Source organism: Pelmatolapia mariae, linkage group LG5, assembly GCF_036321145.2.
Source record: "Pelmatolapia mariae isolate MD_Pm_ZW linkage group LG5, Pm_UMD_F_2, whole genome shotgun sequence".
NCBI classification, from domain to species: Eukaryota; Metazoa; Chordata; class Actinopteri; order Cichliformes; family Cichlidae; genus Pelmatolapia; species Pelmatolapia mariae.
In genome coordinates, this window is record NC_086231.1 from 25,619,211 (window position 1) to 25,638,657 (window position 19,447).

General features: G+C 39.9%; 2 protein-coding genes across 4 annotated transcripts; one reads left to right on the forward strand and one right to left on the reverse strand.

Annotated features, from left to right (window-relative positions):
- myl9b (myosin, light chain 9b, regulatory) lies at window positions 1-5,810 on the reverse strand. The gene is made up of 4 exons (XM_063474473.1): window positions 5,682-5,810; window positions 2,243-2,446; window positions 985-1,146; window positions 1-887 (listed from the first exon to the last, which is right to left on the reverse strand). Exons 2-4 carry the CDS (start codon window positions 2,424-2,426, stop codon window positions 712-714), a joined length of 522 nt encoding a protein of 173 aa, XP_063330543.1. The 5' UTR covers window positions 2,427-2,446; window positions 5,682-5,810; the 3' UTR covers window positions 1-711.
- A 1,791-nt stretch (window positions 5,811-7,601) lies between these two features.
- On the forward strand, window positions 7,602-19,436 carry zgc:123305. Of its 3 annotated transcripts, none has more exons than XM_063474470.1 (20): window positions 7,602-7,647; window positions 11,213-11,413; window positions 11,507-11,602; window positions 11,692-11,933; window positions 12,601-12,708; window positions 12,834-12,942; window positions 13,052-13,826; window positions 13,930-14,023; window positions 14,201-14,388; window positions 14,473-14,566; window positions 14,681-14,750; window positions 14,889-14,981; window positions 15,194-15,252; window positions 15,634-15,784; window positions 15,887-16,035; window positions 16,222-16,308; window positions 16,530-16,682; window positions 16,890-17,004; window positions 17,352-17,455; window positions 18,146-19,436. In XM_063474470.1, the coding sequence occupies exons 1-20, from the start codon at window positions 7,612-7,614 to the stop codon at window positions 18,294-18,296; spliced, it is 3,075 nt and encodes a 1,024-aa protein (XP_063330540.1). In that variant the 5' UTR covers window positions 7,602-7,611; the 3' UTR covers window positions 18,297-19,436. The 3 variants fall into 3 exon arrangements, with proteins under 3 accessions (XP_063330540.1, XP_063330541.1, XP_063330542.1); XM_063474471.1 differs by lacking the exon at window positions 7,602-7,647 and adding an exon at window positions 7,663-7,866; XM_063474472.1 differs by lacking the exon at window positions 7,602-7,647 and adding an exon at window positions 7,663-7,761.
- Window positions 19,437-19,447: the final 11 nt, after the last annotated feature.

The following is a 19,447-nucleotide window of genomic DNA, read 5'->3' on the forward strand; positions in this document are numbered from 1 at the left end:
CACTCTCCACTTACTTTATTTGCCTGAGAAATTTCGAGACGGAATTCCTTCAACAACACAGACATACCCGATCCTTTAACAAATACACACAGCCAGCTGACGGGAGGATGATCTCACTTTTGACTGCCATTCCTAGTGACCATTTCAACTACAGGAAGTATTTGCACCATATTTGATTGTCTAAACCGAATAAAAATGATGAAAGGTCATTTTTCTTTAATCCGTTTTCATCATACAAGGATATATATTAGACAGAAAAGGAGACAAGTTGCGCAGGTGTGGTAGCTAACTGGCAGGAAGAGGTAAACATGGCTGGTATTGTATGAAGTACGTCAAATGGCCTCTGCACACAAATACTCAGATCTGCTTAATGCATCTCCGAAATCCAACCATGTTGTCTACAAAGGCCAGAAAAACTGCAGTCAATGTGGATGAAGACAGGTGCAACATAAATCTGGAATGATGTTTAAATTTAAAAAACAAAAAAGTGGATCTCAAATTATTTCAGACATGCTACCCTTGTTAAACATGTAGGTATTTAAATGTACAATAATTTATTTCTGCCATTTTATAAAAGATATACTGCAGTCCTACATGAATCCCTATTTTTTCCCCCTCAAATCTGCAAGATTGACAAAGACAGGAGCTACAGATGGATTTGTGGTGCAGTATGTGTGCAGGGGGGAGGCCAGAGGCAGTCATTTTCTCCCTCTACTCGTCATCCTTGTCTTTGGCGCCATGTTTGAGGATGCGGGTGAACTCCGCATAGTTGAAGTTGCCCTTCTTGTCGATGGGAGCCTCCCGAAATAGCTCATCCACTTCTTCATCTGTGAAGCGGTCGCCCATGGTGGTCAGCAGCTCTCTCAAATGGTCCTCGTGGATCACACCTTGGACATGGAGAATTGAGAGGGGAGTTAATGATCCGAGCCCTGGCAGAGTGAAACAGGATTTGTGCGTGTGTGTATAAGATGCGTATTGACCCACCAGATCCCTCCTCATCAAAGCAGGCAAAGGCATTGCGGATGACATCCTCGGGGTCTGTTCCATTGAGCCTCTCTCCAAACATGGTAAGGAACATGGTGAAGTTAATGGGCCCTGGTGCTTCGCTCATCATCCCCTCCAGATATTCATCAGAAGGGTTCTTACCTGAGGAAGAATATCGTCATATGCATCTATCGCTCATCTAGGAATTAACATCTTGCTGTCTGATGATAAGTAATAATCAGCCCAAACCAGCAAGTGTGGATGAACATTTAAGTGTCACATATAGTTAGTTTGTTTACCCGGAATCACTATTAGCAACAGACTCAGGTCTTTGCTTTGCTTTTTGTGGTCCTTACATAATCAACCCAAGATCCATTTTAATTACAGATTTCCTGCTTTTGGTAATTCTGTTTTAATAAATATTTCAAGTATTCCTTTGTACTCTTATGTACAATTTGAAGTGGTAATGACTTCCACCTCAACACCCCTCTGAAAATCAATGTTTTCTGTATATTACTTGATTCAACTTTCAGCCATGTGAATCTCCTTTCTGTTGCAAATCCTATTTAACAAGGATATTGACTAAAATCACAAAAGTGTCTTTAATATAGTACAGTTGGCAACCTTGTCATACTTGCACTTCTTATTAAACTTAACAGAGTATGGACTGATCCCAGATTACCATGCATCTCATTTGCAGTGGTTCTGTACTGCAGTGCAAAGTGTGCAGCTACTATTTTATTTCTTTTGATGAAGCACTGGACTCGATCACACTGCAGTAACCAAAACTGTGTCAGAACTAATGCATTTAGAACCAGTTTTAAGTATTTGATCTCTGTTACAGTTACTGTGTTACACTTCATTTTGGTATTATTAACATATTTATTTTTTAATTAAAAAGGCACATTTGACTAGCTAAAGCCTCAGTCTTATATCTTAATATATATGTATTAAAAGGGCTCTTCCAGTACTTTGGGACTGAACTTCCACACACTTGGAAAACATTTTACTGATTCCCTGATTTTTCTCTCCCTTTCTGATCTCCCTGCCTAAACTTAGAAAACAGAAATAACCCTGACAACATCATCACCATCATCATCTCTGGCAATCACCAGAACTGCAGTTTTGCTAATCCCGCGGTTTTGTTAATTTGACATTATAATTCCCTCAACTCCTAAGAGAAGTTCCTCTTACAAGTAAAATGTGACCTGTTTAGTAGTATATATTTTGTCACGTCTATAAATGTAACACTGTTTACCCAGAGAGGCCAACATGTCATGCAGATCTTCCTTGTCGATGAAACCATCTCTGTTCTGGTCGATCATGTTGAACGCCTCTTTAAACTCCTGAATCTGAGACTGATCAAACATAGCAAAGACATTGGAGGTGGCTCTCTGCGGGCGCTTCTTGGTGGTCTTTCCCTTGGCACGTTTGCTCGACATGGTGGCGTCTGGATCTGGACCTGTGCACATATTCGTTAATTAGATAAAAGTGTGGTAACCCCCAAAGACATTATACAAAGAGAGTGCAGTCTTTTTTTACAGTGAATGAATTGTGAATTAATGACACGCGGTAGTAACATCACCTTAGTTACCCAGCTGAAGATGTCGTACTTCTTTGGGACTCGACCACATTTATCTGCTCTTTTCCTGCACAAACCTGCCTGTCCCTCTATTCTCCGCATCCTATTGCACGTTGGCTCCAACACAATCAAACAATTGAACACACTCACATACACAGGCAAATGGAAAATCCCTGCAGACCCTGACACGAGTGGCAGGTTTAATTCTGGAAGGAGATTGAGTTAGCTGCTGCTTGTACTGTGAAGACATGTCATTTTCACACTCATCTCAGCACCTGACATTTAGCGAGACTGCGATTCCCTCTCTAGGGAAAGTGAGAGAAAGAAATTTACCAGCATGGGGGCAAGCCGAAAAAAAAAAAAAAAAAAAAAAGAGGAAAAGAAAAGAAATGAAAAACCAACCCCCACACACACCACCAAATGTACATAATGCTGTAGTGCTCCACAGCATCGAAGCCATTCCCTTATATGGTTTAATGATGATGTGGATAATGGTGTCAAACTCCACATAATGTGCCTATAATTTACATAATTTCTATATCCATCAAACCTTTTGGTGACTTGTGCCTTATAGATCGGACCATTGTCACCCTGGAAGAGACTGCTCCCATAAGATTAGACACGTTTCATCACAGGATGTGAAATACAACAGTGAGTCAGTGACAGCTCATTGCAACTTGTGCAGCCTGAGAAAACAGACAGAATGTAGTACTGCGTCTTTTCTTCATCCGCGTCATGTGATTCTATTAGAGTGATTAGAACAATAGCAAGGGAGCATTTCTGTTTATTTTCAACTCTTCTGTTCTAGACATCATACTAGAATAAACTTCCCAAACATTGACTGATACATCTGGTGTCAAGAAATGCTACCTAACAATGATTACGAAAATAGAAAACCACTACAATAACTGTCAATTAGCAACGCACAGACACACTGTTTGTTCTTTGAGCATGTGCTGGTTCTCTATATTGGCTCTCAGTCATCAAAAAAAACTGAACATGCATACAGAAAAATACACTAGGCTGTCCTTATTTCCACAGCAGACAGCAAGTTTTGTTTAATTGCTCAGATAATCTGAAAAGCTTTTTTAGTTTCTCCTCACATGAATCTGTCAATAAGTTGGCCAAACTGCTTTAGCGTTGGTTTAAATGTGTGTACTTAGCAACTCTGTGCAGAAAAAGTGAACACAATTCAGTGTTTGTTTGGGTTTTTGTTTTTTTAGACAAAATGAACTACAATCCCTTTATTTAATTGCATGCTTTAATGGCTATGTGCATTCTTCACTGCTCCATTTTCACAAAAGGTAATGTCTTGGTAACAGTGTCATCGTATTTAAAGGGTTGGGCTAGTCTTAAATTTCTGCGTCTCTTGTGTATTTTGCCAGCATGATTCATAAAAGGCTTCACAGAAAAGCATGTGAAGGCAGGTTTGCCTATCTAACTGGTCCTTTATCTTTTTTAAACTAAATATAAAAAGGTTCTTCTTCTGTTGATTTCTATACAAATGAATGTACTGTGATAGAATTAGAATTTTTATTGCCAATGCAAATCAGGATGTCCGACCTAGGCTCTGCCCCAAGTTTCCAAATGGCTAACATTTACATAAAGACATAAAAATCCAGATATGGATCTGCATGCTTGGGTTCCCGCTATAAATGGTACAGGAAGGGTGTTTATACAACTGTGTGCCAAGTGAAGTAGAGACACACACACTCTCATTCCCTCTTTCATCACAGACACATGTTGGATTAATCCTTCCTTTCATTTGGCTACTGTTTGGCTGCTTCAGTCCCATTGTGTGCCAGAAAAATGAAGAAATCTGGAAGGTGTGCAGTTGGCCCAAAGCCCTCCCATTCTCCATCTCTCAGTCGTTGAGGAAGCTGGAAACAAAACAGTGTATTGCTCTACTTGATGGTTTCAGGAACAGAGGAATTCCTCCGCCTGATTACGACGTCTCCCTCCTGCCTAGATGGTGAAGTCCTCACACAACACAAAACGCTTGGATTATGCAGACACTTTGCTTAGGTCTCAAATGAAGTGGCTCAAGCGTAAACAGTCCAATGTGAGGCATGTAGTGGAAATTAGTTATCTGTATTGTGGAGTCTTGTTTGGCCTCACTGATAGAATTCTTGCTGTGTAATGAGAGAGGCTCACTGGTATTTATCTCTACATCGATATCGCTTTGAAATGAGATCTATGTAAACTTCTGACAGACTCTGTGAGAGTGAGATTATGTCATAGCTCACATTTTTAAGCTGCAAGAAGACAGAACCTGGTTTCAAGTCCCTCTGCATCTGGTGCTGTAGCAACAGCTAAAAACTCCCGCATTCTCCACAGAGTGAATCAACAATGATTCATAAAGAAGCTGAAAAAACAACTATTTTTGACAGCAACGTAAGTGTTTGGCTGACGCGTCTCAGCTCAGCTTGTGCTAACAATTGTATTTGTTCTCCGGCTGCCTCGGCTCCTCCATGGACCCTTTTATCCACTGAGGAGTGACAAAGCTTCTCTGTCCCTCTGGCCAACGAGGACAGACACCCACGCTCACACTCTGCTATCATCAAACATTCAGGCTGTCATCCCACAGCCTTACATCAGGTCGTGCAGGTCAATATTATTGAAGCGCAGACCAAGAGGCCAACGGTCAGGAATTCCAAAAGCAAACAGAGTGAAGAGAAATCTCATCGCCTATAAAAAGACATCATCAGAGGAGTGTGTGTCTGTGTGTAAGACAGTGTGAATGACACGGCTCTAAATGGGTCAGCTGCATTCAGAAATTCCCCTGTTTAATGTGCCGTGGTGATGACATGGAAGTGAGCACACATCCATACAGTTTATGCACAAATTCAAACTCTGAGATAAATAACATCTTCAAGTTTCTCCCCGCCTTGATCAAGGGATGAAAATTTCCTACTGCTACTTTACCTCCTTCCTAGTTTCCCATTTCAGCAGCTCCCTGTAACTGTATCCTCACTTTCACCCTCGCCACTGACAGATGAGCATTGTACCCAAAAATTTACACATCAAATTCACTTGTGGCCCACCAAACAACAGCTCTAAAGCTATGTATTGCCTATTTGTTCAATCCAGGCTTAAAAACAGCTTTTATTCTCACCTTTCCTTCAAGTAGAAATGTTTGGGAGTACTTCAAACTCCTTTTGTCTGGCCCCGAAACAGCAGTGGGAAGAGAAGCAGGCACTGAAAAGTTTGCTCAAAGAGTCAGACTCCCAGTGGGTCCCTCCCCTTTCTATCCCAGCCAATGGAGAGACTGGCCTGTCCTGCACAAAGACATCCCAGGCCAGGCCATTTCTCCATACAAGGCAAAAGAATGCACAAGCTACAGCTTGCTACTGCCACAGACGCTGCTCGGGATGTTTGGGGGAAAAGGGAGAAATGACAGGAACTACGATAAGGCTGCCTTATTTAGAGAAAAGGGCCTAAACATTTAGAGGCTCTGCATGGTGGAGCGGTGGAAGCACGAGGAAAGAGAGTTGTGAGCAGATGCAGAGCCATTTGGGAAAGGAGCATTTCTTTCGCAAGACTGTGGGTTTCCTTAAATAGGCAGTGTGGCTGGTCACCACAGAGGCCTGACTGCAAAAGAAACACCTTGAATGATGTCATTAAGGCAACGTCTGTTTTGTGGTCGCCTACCCTTGCTCCTGTCCATGAACAATGCTTGCTATGAAGACTAGTCTGACAACCCATTTTCCTCACTTTTTTTCTGTTTCTATCAGGTTGTTGTCAGAGAACTATATTTTGTCTGTGTGTAACATCTTATTGTTTCTTGTTTGGTGTTGCGTAATGCATTATATTTTTTAAGCTTTTTCGATTAATGTGGGTTTAACATTTCAAAGGTTTAAAGGATTGTTTAGTCCTTTCAGTGTTGTTGCAATGAAAATAAAGTTCTGTGATACAATCAGGTTGGCTAATATAAAAGTAACAGCAGACAAAAAATATTAAGCACAACCAAACTTAAAATGAAGTAGAATAGCTTCATAAATTACAAAACAACTCAAACAAAATAGTTCAATAATCTATAAATTACACAAAATTAAAGGGCTCAGAAAACCAAAGTAAATTAAAGTAATAATCAAAATAAAATACATTAGAATGCTATTTAAAAAGTGGAATATAATACAATAAGGGGCTTAGTAGGCAGTGCTACCAAGTGTTACTAAAATAACAATATTCTGCATTTACATATATTATCTACTTTGGGGAATTTATCAACATAACAATCTATTTTCATTTGTTTTTTTGTAATCTTTTAAGTTTTAATCTGTGTATATAAGGTATTAATTTCTGTATTTAGGATAAAAATTACAGACTGATCATTTTAAAGCTTGAAGATATGAATGATTTCAGGCAGAGTGAGGCAGTTTAATGAATCTCAGTGCAGGTCCATCGATGTCCTCTGCTGGACCAGTGTAGTCATGATCTCTGAAATGTAAAAAAGCCACGTATGAATTGTGTTGATTCACATTGTACATTTATGAAGATGTCAATAACAAACATGGAAGTTAATTAATTAATTGTAGTTTATCTTAAAATATAACTTTTGAAACAGTCATCTGTCCTAGCAGTTATGTGAACCTTAAGAGAAGTATTTAGGCTACACAGCTTTAGACCTTTTCCTGCAACTGCTCAGATGATAATTTATTATCATTAACTATATAAACGTAACATTTCATAATGGATTTGGGTCAAACTTTGTACAGTTTCCAAGGCTTTGACACTTTGTGAGACTGATTTTAGAGTTTTTGTCAATCAATACCTAAAATCAACGTTTGCCATTAAGCAGCAAGATAACAAAAGACTATTTACAGATTCCATCCCTTTGAAAAATTACTGTACATACAATACCTGTTCATTTATTAATATACTGACAACTGAAATCCCCAATGAATACGTCCAACGCTGATGCCTTTGTTTACTATTCAAAATTGGAGGCGGGTCATGTTTTCTTTTCCAGTTTTCTCATTGGCTGTTTGTTGGCTTGGGTCGTGCATGCGCAGGCGCACTTGTGCAGGAAGAAGGATGGATGGATGGATGGCTTGTCAATCTCAAAGGCAACACGAAGGGTAAGCTACTGCCTTTAAAACCTTACTTCTAAAGAAGTGAGAAGGAATGAAGCCTCTGTAATACACGTAGCTGTCAAGGAAGATGTCAAACAGCCAGTGGAGCAGAGTTATTTAGTGAGCTTGTAAAACTGTTTTGTGCTGTGAAACTGAGACACATCGCTTCACAAGATAAGTCCTAAAGATGTTTCAGCGCTAAATTCCCGGTCAAGTTAAGTTAAGGTGGGTGAAGTACTTCACAGTAAGGCTAAGAGTACGTGTAAGGTCCTTTTATTTTTAGCGCGTTTGAAGTGTGAGGAAACGTGTTTTCTCAATAGTTTGAGTGGCTATTGGCTGGACTGTACCAGACACCTTTGCGGAAGTTGTTTGACTTAGGGGTGTACCTCCATCTAACTAAATATATACACAAGTCAGTAATACAAACTCAACAAGAGCGTCTTTAAAATCGTTTGTTGGTTTACAAAAGTAACTCGCGTTCGAAAGCATTCAACTATTTGCGTAATATGTTAATGTTCCCCTTGGGTGACTGATTTGAGCGAATCTCTGATGATGGTGCTAATATTATGCAATCATAAAATCTGACGTAATGGATCTTTCACAGCATTTTTTTTTTATGCAACGCTGAATAGAAAAGATGACACATGTGTTAGGCTAATGTGCAATAGGGTGAGGCAACTTCGATGTCTGCGGCTTAGAGGTAGCAAAGGTCAGTAAAAGCAAAAGAAAGAACAAACTGATGGAAAACTGATGAAATCATTTGTGAACAGCTGTCGTTTTGCAAGTGTGAGAATTTGTTGACTTTAAAGTAGGTAATCTGCATTTTTGGACTGATGGACAAACAAACTAAGACATTAAACTAACCATGGGCTTTTATGAACTGATGACAGTTTCTGTGAATGAAATCAATGGGCGTGATGATAGATGACATTTACTTTAAGGTAAGTTATTCCTCAGTAATGAGGTAATAACGACAGTGATTCTTTGAAATATACAGTCTTTCACTTAAGGGATGAGTATAGGAAGCTTACAAATCAGTAAGAAGCACTTTGAATTGCAGATCAGGTATTTGACCCATGTATAGCACCTTTAACTTTTTTCCTCACTATGTGATGGCAGTTTCAGTTTTGAGATATTAACTTGTACAAAACCTACCCTCCAGAAAACAAAATGTGGAAAGATGGGCGTAGCACACATTAGAACACATTAGCATACGGTGGAGAGTCGTCTTTTTTCCCTTAGGCCAGACCTCTTTCCCTCCATAGGGAGAACAGGCAGTGTTTTCCATTCAGATTTGCAAGTCGTTTGCTTGAGTTCTTCCAAAGTGAGCTAGGATTGTGAAGGGCTTTCCAGTGCTGTCAGAGCATGGCTGCTGGAGAGTCCCCTCATCTCTGATGGGCCAGAGAGCTGTGGTCATTCCCAGAAACTGTGTGGCCGAGCAGTTCACGCGCGTGAGCGGTTTTATGCCACGCGTCTGTGAATAGCCTGTCCGATCCTTTTAGAAAGTGCTGGTCTGGCTGTCATGTGCACAGCTAGTGGGGAAGTATGAATTCAGTGTGTGTGTGTTTTAGTGTGCGCTTGTGAAAATTGTATAAGATAGAGGAAGCAATAGTGTGAGTGAATATACTAGGACTCTCTCACAGATTGCTATATTTTTGCTTTCAACCTCAGAACTGAGAGGACTTGATTGCTGTCATCGCTGATGATTAGTGGTAGAAGCAGAGGGTCTGATTCCACTTAGCTAGTTATAATCGACTGTTCACACTTTTGTAGCTGCACAGTTAAGATAATGTAGCCTGACAAATGTGGGGCGGTTAGCGACCTCAAGAGAAAGGCGAGCACTCTGGGGGATCATAGCTGACAGGTTATTCAGGTGGACATGGAGGTAAAGTGTCTTGACAAAGTTTCTTAGTTTCTGCTGTTGGAAAAGTAATTCTTGCGGTGCCGTATGGCAGACAGTAGATCCGGGAAACACAGCCTGGTGTTGAGGGGCCGTCTGCATCCTTCTCTGTGGGTAAGACATGAGATTAACATAATGTGAAATTTAGATGGGTGCAGCGGTTTGCTACATGATAAATGGGTGTTCTGTTGAATTTTTGTCTGTTATTTTATCGGTTCTTAGTGTTAAAATCATAGAAAAAGTCTGTTTGGGGGAATTTTTGATAACATTAGGAATTTGAGTCTGATGGATCCTCACACATCTCGACCATTTCTGTTACTTTGTTAAGTTAACATTAAAAGCATCACAAGCTGTACAGAGATGTATTAACTTAGATAACTCTAGGCATTTTCTTTAGTTTTTTTTCCCCAAGTTGCTACTTTTGCCCTTCATTTTCTTACATTATTACTTTGCCACAGGATCAAATACAACACTTCAGGGATTACCTATTAAAATGAGGGGGAAAAAGACGTCAACAGGCTTTGATGTCTTTCTTTGAAGATGTACTGTATTAACATCACTAGGGCTTGTAAGACCAATTCAGGTAGAAGTCCTGTTTACAGATCCCAGAGAAGCCAATTTCCCAAAACAGCGATGTTGATGGTGGCAGAAACAAAGTCAGAGCTGTTTAAGTAGATCTTGACAAAGTTTGGATTCCTTTCCACTTGTTTTCAAACATGTTAGAACCTGTTGCAGAGAAAATCACGCATAATGGGTTTTTACATGTGACCATCATGACTAGACATAGAAATGACTCCAGTAGTTCCCTTTTGTTACTGTGATATTTGCTTACAGTCATGATAAAAAGAAAGTAAACCCACTTTCAGTTCTAAGGTTTGGGAAGGTTTGTCACTTGGTCAGATACAACTTTGCAAACATACTCTGTGCTGCCATGTTTGCTTTTGCCTAGAAGAGGCTTTCTTCTTGCAACCCTTCCAAACAAGTCATACTTGTTTAGTCTTTTTCTAACTGTACTGTCATGAATCTTAATATTTAACATGCTAACAGAGCCCTGAGTCTGAAATGAAAATGGCGAAAATGAAAATGAAGCTATTGGGGTTTTTTTAGTTTCTCTGATCATTGCATGGTCTGACCTTTGGGGGAATTTCCTTGGATGCCCGCTTCTGGGAAGACTTGCAACTCTCTTTGTTTTCCACTTGTGAATAATCTTTCCCACTGAAGAATGATGGAATAGGAATTGTTTGGAAGTGTCCTTTTAACCCATCTCAGACAGTCGCTTCTCTAAAATCAGTCTTTGCTCCTTGGCATTTCTTGGCAAACTTTACCCAATTAATTACGACAGTTAACTTACATTTAACTACGTGTTTTTTTTATCAGCTAGCAATGTAACATATGTGCATATGGATAATATATTACAGGTTGAATATGAATTTTATCTTTGTCATTTAATTATTTTAATGCCTATAGGATGTATGACTGTACTGGCTTTTGCCTGCTATACTTGCTGCTGAAAATGTTAAACAAAACAAGAATTAAGGGTCAAAGTGCAGGCCACAGACAATTCAAATTGCAGAGTCGACACAATTTTTTTTATTTATTTTTTTGGTGTGATGTGACACATGGTCTCCCTGGTTCTCACTTCTTCCTTTTTGTTTCTTTCCTTTTTGTTAGTCCCAAACCATGAATATTGTGGGCCAGCTAGCAGGGACGGTGTTTGTGACGGTAAAGGAGCTGTACCGCGGCCTCAACCCCGCCACACTCACAGGAGGGATTGATGTCGTCGTAGTGCGACAGCCCGATGGGTCTTTCCAGTGTTCCCCATTTCACGTCCGCTTCGGCAAGCTCGGCGTGCTGCGCTCCAAGGAGAAAATTGTTAGTGTTTTGGAATATTTGTGTCATTTCAATTTCAGCATGATTCACTTCCTGTTGTCCCTGTGATAAGTCCATTGTTTACTGTGACTATAGGTGGACATTGAGATAAATGGAGAATCTGTGGATCTGCACATGAAGCTGGGTGACAATGGAGAAGCTTTTTTTGTGGAGGAAAATGAAAATATGGAGGTGACCACCAAATTATGTTTTTTTTTAATGTTTGCTGTCTTTTATATTCATTTTAAGTTTAATCGATTACTTATTTATTTCTGTCTCAGGTGCCAGCCCATCTGTGCACCTCGCCAATACCTCTTGAGGTCCCAGATGAAATGGAGGAGACCACTGAGGGCTCCTCTTTAACTGGGTCCTCTTCCTGCAAGAAGAAACGGAGGCGGAAACGCATGCGCTCCGAATCTCACCTCAAAGAAGAGGTTGGCTCCTCATCGGATGAGAGAGAAAGTGATCATGCTCAACAAGACTGTACTCCTTCAGAGGAGCTTGCCACTAAATTGCAACTCAGGTAAGTCATCAGAAAAAAATAAAATAAAATGTGGTATATCTTTCAGAAGAATTCACTCTTTAAGATGCCTTGTTTTGTAAATATAAATTTGAGTCTGTTCGAACTTATGGTTATGGTGTATAAAGGTTAATCCTTGAGATGCTTTTGGAAAAGAGACTTCTCCTAGCTTCAGCTGAAAGATGACTCATATTAGCTTAAATGTTAATTTACTGTTTGAGGCAAAATCACTGTTAAACACATCTCTTCTCTATGAATTCATTCTGCATCTGGTAGTTTCTATTCTGTCTCTTGAAACAGGTTAAAAATGCAATTATTCTTTGTGTAGCAAGTTTCTAATCGTGAGTTTTAAGACGGCATGCTTGAAGGAGGTTTTATTGTTGCTTGACATTAGCATGTTTTGTTAAACCTGATATGGAATTTAAACATGTCATCCATCTTTAAACGTTGTGTGCAGGACCAAACCTGCCAGAACAAAATAATGAGCACAAAGCAGCTGGAAACTCCATAGAGCTGTGATGATGAATTTCAGTAGAACTGTCAATACAAGCGGCCCGAGGGAGTAATGTAGCCCAATATTTGTCTAAAACAACAGTCTACTGGAGCTGTAATGATGGTTTAAGATGAAACGGTATTTTATGTTAAGTGTGTGTGTGTCTGTGTTTTAAAGTAAATCGGTGTACTATTCATTGTCTGAGGAGGCAAATGAGGATCCTGGGGCCACCCAGACCAGAGAGACTCATCCACATTCAGATGGAGAGCAGTCACCTTCAGAAAAGTCAGACAAGTCTATTAACTGACTAATCATATTCATTTGTTTGCATCAAGTGGCTTGTTATATCATCACTTTTTTCTGTCTCTGCAATTATGATCCTTCTCCTCTGTTTTTGTACTTTGCTGCAGTGTGTTCTTCAGTCGCTCGTCTTCTCCTAAGAGCGACTCTGAACTCATGTTTAAAACTCAAGAGTCAGCTGGTCCTCAGATGCAGTGGAACTGGGGAGGCTTTCCCACGGTAGGGCAACATATGCTTACACATGCAAAAGTGTACTATCTTCTGTGTACCTGTGTTGTCATTACTGACTGCCTGTCTCATATTTCTTATCCTGCTCTCCCTCTCGTAGCTGTGTCAACCAGAGAAGACAGCTGTGGATTCACAGGGTGGTTCTTCTTCCGACAATTTTCGTTTCCGCGCCATTAAAAGACAAGACTCCTTTGACATGAGCTACGATCCTGTGATTAGCTGTGGGACTGTGGGCAGCGTCACTGTGGTGAAACCACAACCTCTGACTCACGTGCTCGATTTAGACGGACACAACAAGCAAACCATTGCTTTATCCAAAGAAAACACTCACATTTCCATGTCTGCCTCCAGTGACGTCTTCAAGTCTTGTGCCTTATCAATGGATATGCCTCATGCTTCTGAGGCTGCAATGGAACAGGCACCCAACAGAGACTTATCTTCTAATTCAGTCAGTAAATGCACTGATTCCCTTACTAACAAAGGAAGCACACTGACTGTTGTTAGCCCAGTTAGCCCTGAAAATGAAAGTAGTGTGGTCAAAGTGGCCACACCAAGCAATGCACAAAAACCACTCATTAAAGACCACACGGACCTAGAAACAAGTCCAAGTAATCCAAAATCCTCTAATGCACAACATCAGGGAGCGTTATCTGACCAAAGTGAGCAGAGTTACAGCAGTAGCACTCCTGTGAATGAGGGTGACAGTGGAATTGATCCTTTCTCTGAGGGAGGAGAAGAGAACAGTGAACCCAGAGGGAGTGAGGGGTCAGCAGGAGGTTCTCCAAGAACTGAAGGGACAGATGCTGGGGTCAGCCTGCCCGCTGCAGAGGCATCGGCAGCATCTTCTAAAGCAGAGCAACAGGATAAGATAAAAGGTGAAGCATTTCTCTAAGCATTCCTGCTGTTTTAGGTATTACTCCATCCTCATTTTGTACTCAGTCTAGAGTGTATCAGTGTTAATGTATCAACTGGTCACAGGTAAACGTAATCACCACCTAGGACCAACAGATATTTACCTGGATGATCTGAACAGACTGGACCCGGAGGTGGCCGCACTTTATTTCCCCAAAAGGTGAGATGTCACATTAAGGTTACTTAGTTATTTTAACTGAGCTCGGTGTTCCAATCTTCATAATTGAAAATGATAAACTAATGTTTGAAATTGAAAGAACTATCATCCAGCAGTTGTCCTTGATTAGGTGTTGATTAGGTGTAGTTCAGTTCCCTAAAATCCCTGTGTTTCCTGAAGTGAGGGAGAGGGAGCGTTTCAGAACGGTGCAGAGCAGGGCTCCCGTTCGGGAAGCCAGTCACCTCAGTCAGTGGGCAGTGGGGCAATGGACAGTGGCACTGAGTATCTGTCAGATAACACCTCCTACAACATGGATGTCAGCATGTCCCTTTGCGGACGAGAAGGCAACACCAGCAAGATCACGAAAGGTGAGTGTGGTTAAACTGCTGCTGATGCCTGCAGAGTGTCTGCCGCTGAAGTTAAAGTATTTTCTGCATTCCTTCTTACTTCAGAAAAGTTTATGGAGCACCTTGTGACATATCAGGATTTTGCCAAGAATCCAGGAATCATTGAGGATCCAAGTCTTGTCATCTGCATAAACTCCAAGTATGATTCTAAAAAGTATATAATAATGTATTTCTAAAGTCACCACTATGTTATTATTCCAACAGGTTTATATCCATGACTCTTCACCAGCTGTTTTTTTTTCTTTTCTCACAGCTATTACAACTGGGCAGTGGCTGCTCCAATGGTTTTGTCAATGATGTCCTTTCAGAAAAACCTACCAAAGGTATTTTATTGTATTAAAACTAAACCACAAAAATGTTAGCTAAAGAAGCTTCCTTTATATTTTGGTACAATTTTTATATTTTATTTATAAAAAGATAATCACAACAGGGGGAATATATTTGTTGTCTTTTTTCCATAGAGTACAATAGAGCGACTGGTGAAAGACAAGATGCCCAAAAAATCTGGACGCTGGTGGTTTTCCTGGAGAAGGAGAGACATGGACAGCAGCCAGGTAGATGCTCAGAAACTCATCACAGTCGTTATTTATTAGGTTTTGACAGTGTACCCAGAAGAAAACACACTACTTGTTTGGACCTGCAGAAATTAAACATAATACCTTGTGAGGACGCAGCCTTTTCAGCCTTTTTTTTTTTAATGCTAAACTCAGACATCAGCTCGGATAAAATGATGCCGATGTTGGTTGGTTTGTTTTGTTTTTTCCAGCAAAAACACTCAAAGGAGGAGCGAGAGGAGCCACTGGCAAGTGTTTCTTCCACAGTAAAGTAAGCCACCTTTAATTACAGTAACTATCATTGTTGCATTAAAAAATATCTTCCAGAGTTGTCATTGTTGTGCTAGGCATAAAAAATGTTTTTGTTTTCTGTGGCCTTCTCTTTCTAATATCAGATTTTATTCTTAAGTCACACATTTTAAAAGAACTATCTATAAACTGTAGCAACAAGACAAGTGCTTTTTCTTTGTGTTGTTAAATGTTAAATGTGGCTGACAGCTATTCAAAGCTTCAGTACATGTTCTCTAGTTTTTAACATTTCTATAGACTCAAAGCAGTCAAAGGGTCGTTGTCTGTAAAACAGCCTCCAACTCTTCGCAAACAGTCCATTGCCAAACAAATTAGACACAACATTTTAATATTGTTTCTTCAGAGCGACATTGGATGATGTGGACAGTGATGAGGCAGCGGGCCTTGGACGAACAGCTGTCATTTCTTCCAGTCTTTCAACAGAAACCCTTAACAGTGCTCAGTCTATCAGCCAGATGTACCGCAAGTCATTGCGTCTGACGTCTAAACAAATAGTAAGAGATAAATTCGCACAAATGTTCATGCACCTCGATAAATTCTTATGTATCACAATCAGTTTATGCTAGGATGTATTTAACTGTCCTCCCCTTACCCAGGAGCATTTAAACCTGCATGAAGGAGCTAACAAGGTGGTGTTCAGTGTGACCACACAATACCAGGGCACCTGTCGCTGTGAGGCTGCTATCTACCTGTGGAACTGGGACGATCGTGTGATCATATCTGACATAGACGGCACCATCACCAAGTAAGAACAAACACGATTTCATGCAAAATTACAGTGTCTTAGATTAACAAACAGCTATGGGCACAAATTAATATACACTCCTATTCCCCAGAAAGATTTACAGCAGACTCCATCTGTCTGTTTTTCTTTTTTAATCAGCCTCATTCTTTTGCATTTTGAGCAGTCTGCTCTTTTGGTCTCCCGCAGGTCTGATGCTCTCGGTCATATCCTACCTCAGTTTGGAAAAGACTGGACGCACAAAGGCATCGCCAAACTCTATCACAAAATACACAAGTATGTTAAATTGAATATTATGATATTTAATATCGTATCTGTAGTTTAACCATTACAGAAACATACAAAAAATAACTTTGGCGATTACCAATAAGGTTAATACAGGGCAGCTGTGACATGAACCTTACATTGCATGGTGGTCTAATACATTTTTTAAGCGCTGTAGATAAATTGTTCCCACATTAAAGTAAAAATTTATATCACTGTCACTTTCTTTGCAGAAATGGCTACAAGTTCCTGTATTGTTCAGCACGAGCTATAGGTATGGCTGCTATTACCAAAGACTATCTGCAGTGGGTCAATGACAAAGGTACCGTCCTCCCCAAGGGCCCTGTACTGCTGGCTCCCAGCAGCCTTTTTTCAGCACTGCACAGGTACCACATATTCGTACTGAACTGTTAAACAGAAAAGAGATGTAGTATGAAGCTGTTTAAAAATGAAAATAAAATTGTATTTTAATGTACTGCTGACCCCTAGTGGCCAAATTGCCAATGCTCAGATATTGCCAAAGACATAAAAATGTATGAAAGGGGACAATCACTTGAACAGATGTGTATTTTAACTGTAAACCATGTGTGCAGAGAGGTGATTGAGAAGAAACCGGAGGTCTTTAAAGTTGCCTGCCTCGGTGACATCAGGGACTTGTTCAGCCCACACAGACAGCCTTTCTACGCAGCTTTCGGCAACAGGACTAATGTAAGCAATGCTACGGGGCTGCTTTTAGCACGGCCGTGCATCAAACCAACAAGTGTATTTGAAGGTTTACGTTTATTTTAAGTTTCCCAGGTATTAAGCTGCTTGTCTGGCAGTTATTTTAACCCCTGGCACAAGACTGGGTTTATATATCATTGCAACACATGTAGAATTAAATTATGAGAAATATAGTAGTAAAGTGTTGCTTGTGGAAATGAATAAAACATTGGATAATGATTTATAATTATTGATTTGTGCTCCAGTGGCACAGTTTGGCGTACATAAATGCTGCAGAGGTTAAGAGAAGATTAACCTTAAACTCCTGTCTGTTGCTGCCTGGACTTTTACAGGATGCATATGCCTATAAGCAGGTTGGAGTGCCTGAAACCAGGATATTTACCGTCAACCCAAAAGGAGAGCTCATCCAGGAGAAGACTAAAGGCAACAAGTCTTCGTAAGTATGCAGGAGACAAGTGATGGTAAATTACATTGTTGAAAAGCAATACTGTTTTCTTTTTAAAAGGGAAACAAAATGTATAGATATAGGACACGTTACACATGTTTTATTAGACCATACAAATCAAGCAATAGTTAAAAAGCATAGTTTATGCTCTTTAGGGGATGAGGAGCTTAAACTAAAAACAAGGCTAAAAAAACCCAATCCATAACAGGCTAAAAAGTAAATAAAACCAAAGATCTGTGTATAGCAGTGATCTGGGTTTGTTATTTTAACCCACCTGTGAATTGATGTCCAGTGGTTAAAAATCCTTTGGCATTTCTTAAATTATTTTTCAATTTTTTTGCTCTTTCGGTGTGATAGCTTTCTCAATACATCCATGGACTGCTTAAGAACTAGAGTTATGATGCCTCTGATAATATTTCTCTGGCTTATGACAAGGAGTACACATCTGATTTTACATTACAGCTGATTTTAAGCACTCTAGTTTAAAAAAGAAATGGCAACAATTCAAGATGTTATATTTTTTTTAAACCTATAATTGAAATTTAAATGACTAACACGATAATTCTCCATGCAGGAGCACAGCTTTCAGAACATGCCTGTAATTTTTAATGTGGACATTTTCCATATATAAATATTAATGGTGTTCTCATTTGTGTTTGTACAATCCTTCATGTTTTGCAGTTACAGCCACCTCAGTGAGTTGGTGGAGCATTTCTTCCCTTTGCTCTCTGCTGAGGGCAGAACATCCTCTGTTCTTGACTGTCCTGACTACAGTAGTTTTTCCTATTGGAAGGAGCCTCTACCAGAGCTGGACCTGGATGCACTACTGTAGACACGCAGTGCCAAACCCGCACACAAAACATACACAAGCTAAGGCAAGCGCATATATTCCCAGGTTTTTCCCCGGCTTGAGTGACTGTTGCCTTTGTCACCTGGAGTGCCTGTGTATGAGCCACTAAATAAACTGAAACATAAAGAGACCACTTTCTCTTCTTCTGCTGCACTCAAGGGTGGAGCCCAATCGATGCACTGCTGACTGTGTCTGTTATATTTTGCTGTTTGTGTATTATACTACAATCAGTATGCCACAACAGGAAGACATATGCCATGAACTGTTTTGAGCTTGTTGTTACTGTGTCTACCAGTGTTACAGCAGCACAAAAATATAATATTTAAATATTGGCCCAACAACTCAGACATCAGCTATGAACCTGTACAGATATAAAACTGAACTTTATTAGATTTGTGATGCCTAAACCCTCCAAACATTAAATTAAATGTGTTGTCCTATATTCTAAGAAGATTGTAGAGAATTTATGACTGTGTACTGCTGACAGCAGAAAATGTCTTAGGATTTGAGTGTTTGGGTGTAGATTGCAGCTACATGTGCTGAGAAACCAAATATATATTCAACACATGTTTAAAATGCTTTATTTTAGAGTTGGTTTCCATTCATTTGGATGTAACTCGTGAGGTATTGCCTGATCTGCAGTGACTGTTAATGGAGTGTTTTTAAGTTAAAGTTGACACAGGTGAATGCAAACCCCTTTGGATGGAAAGCTGTAATAGAATACTACCACTGTGTCAAGTCTAAATATAAAGTAAGCAAGCAGATTACAGTTTGTACACTACATGAGTGAGAGTGCCTCAGACCTACAGCAAATTACATTTCAGTTGAGCAGGCAGCTGTTCCACTTTGTGATGACACTGTTGTGTTTATTGTTTTTTGTATTTTTTTGCACATCTTTTGTCCTCCAACTGTGTGGCAATGCATTGAAGCTGAGGATACGGCTGTTACTGTTTAGACCAAGTATGCAGAAATACGCATGTCGTCATTTGTTTTCAATGATATGCTTGACTTCAGTTTAAAAGATTAATTATTGCAAGAGTGAGGTTAAATTGCCAAGTGGGATTTTTTTTTAAATGTGCATTAACATCTGTAATACAATAAAATGCAATACAAAGTAATCGAATAAAGAGCTA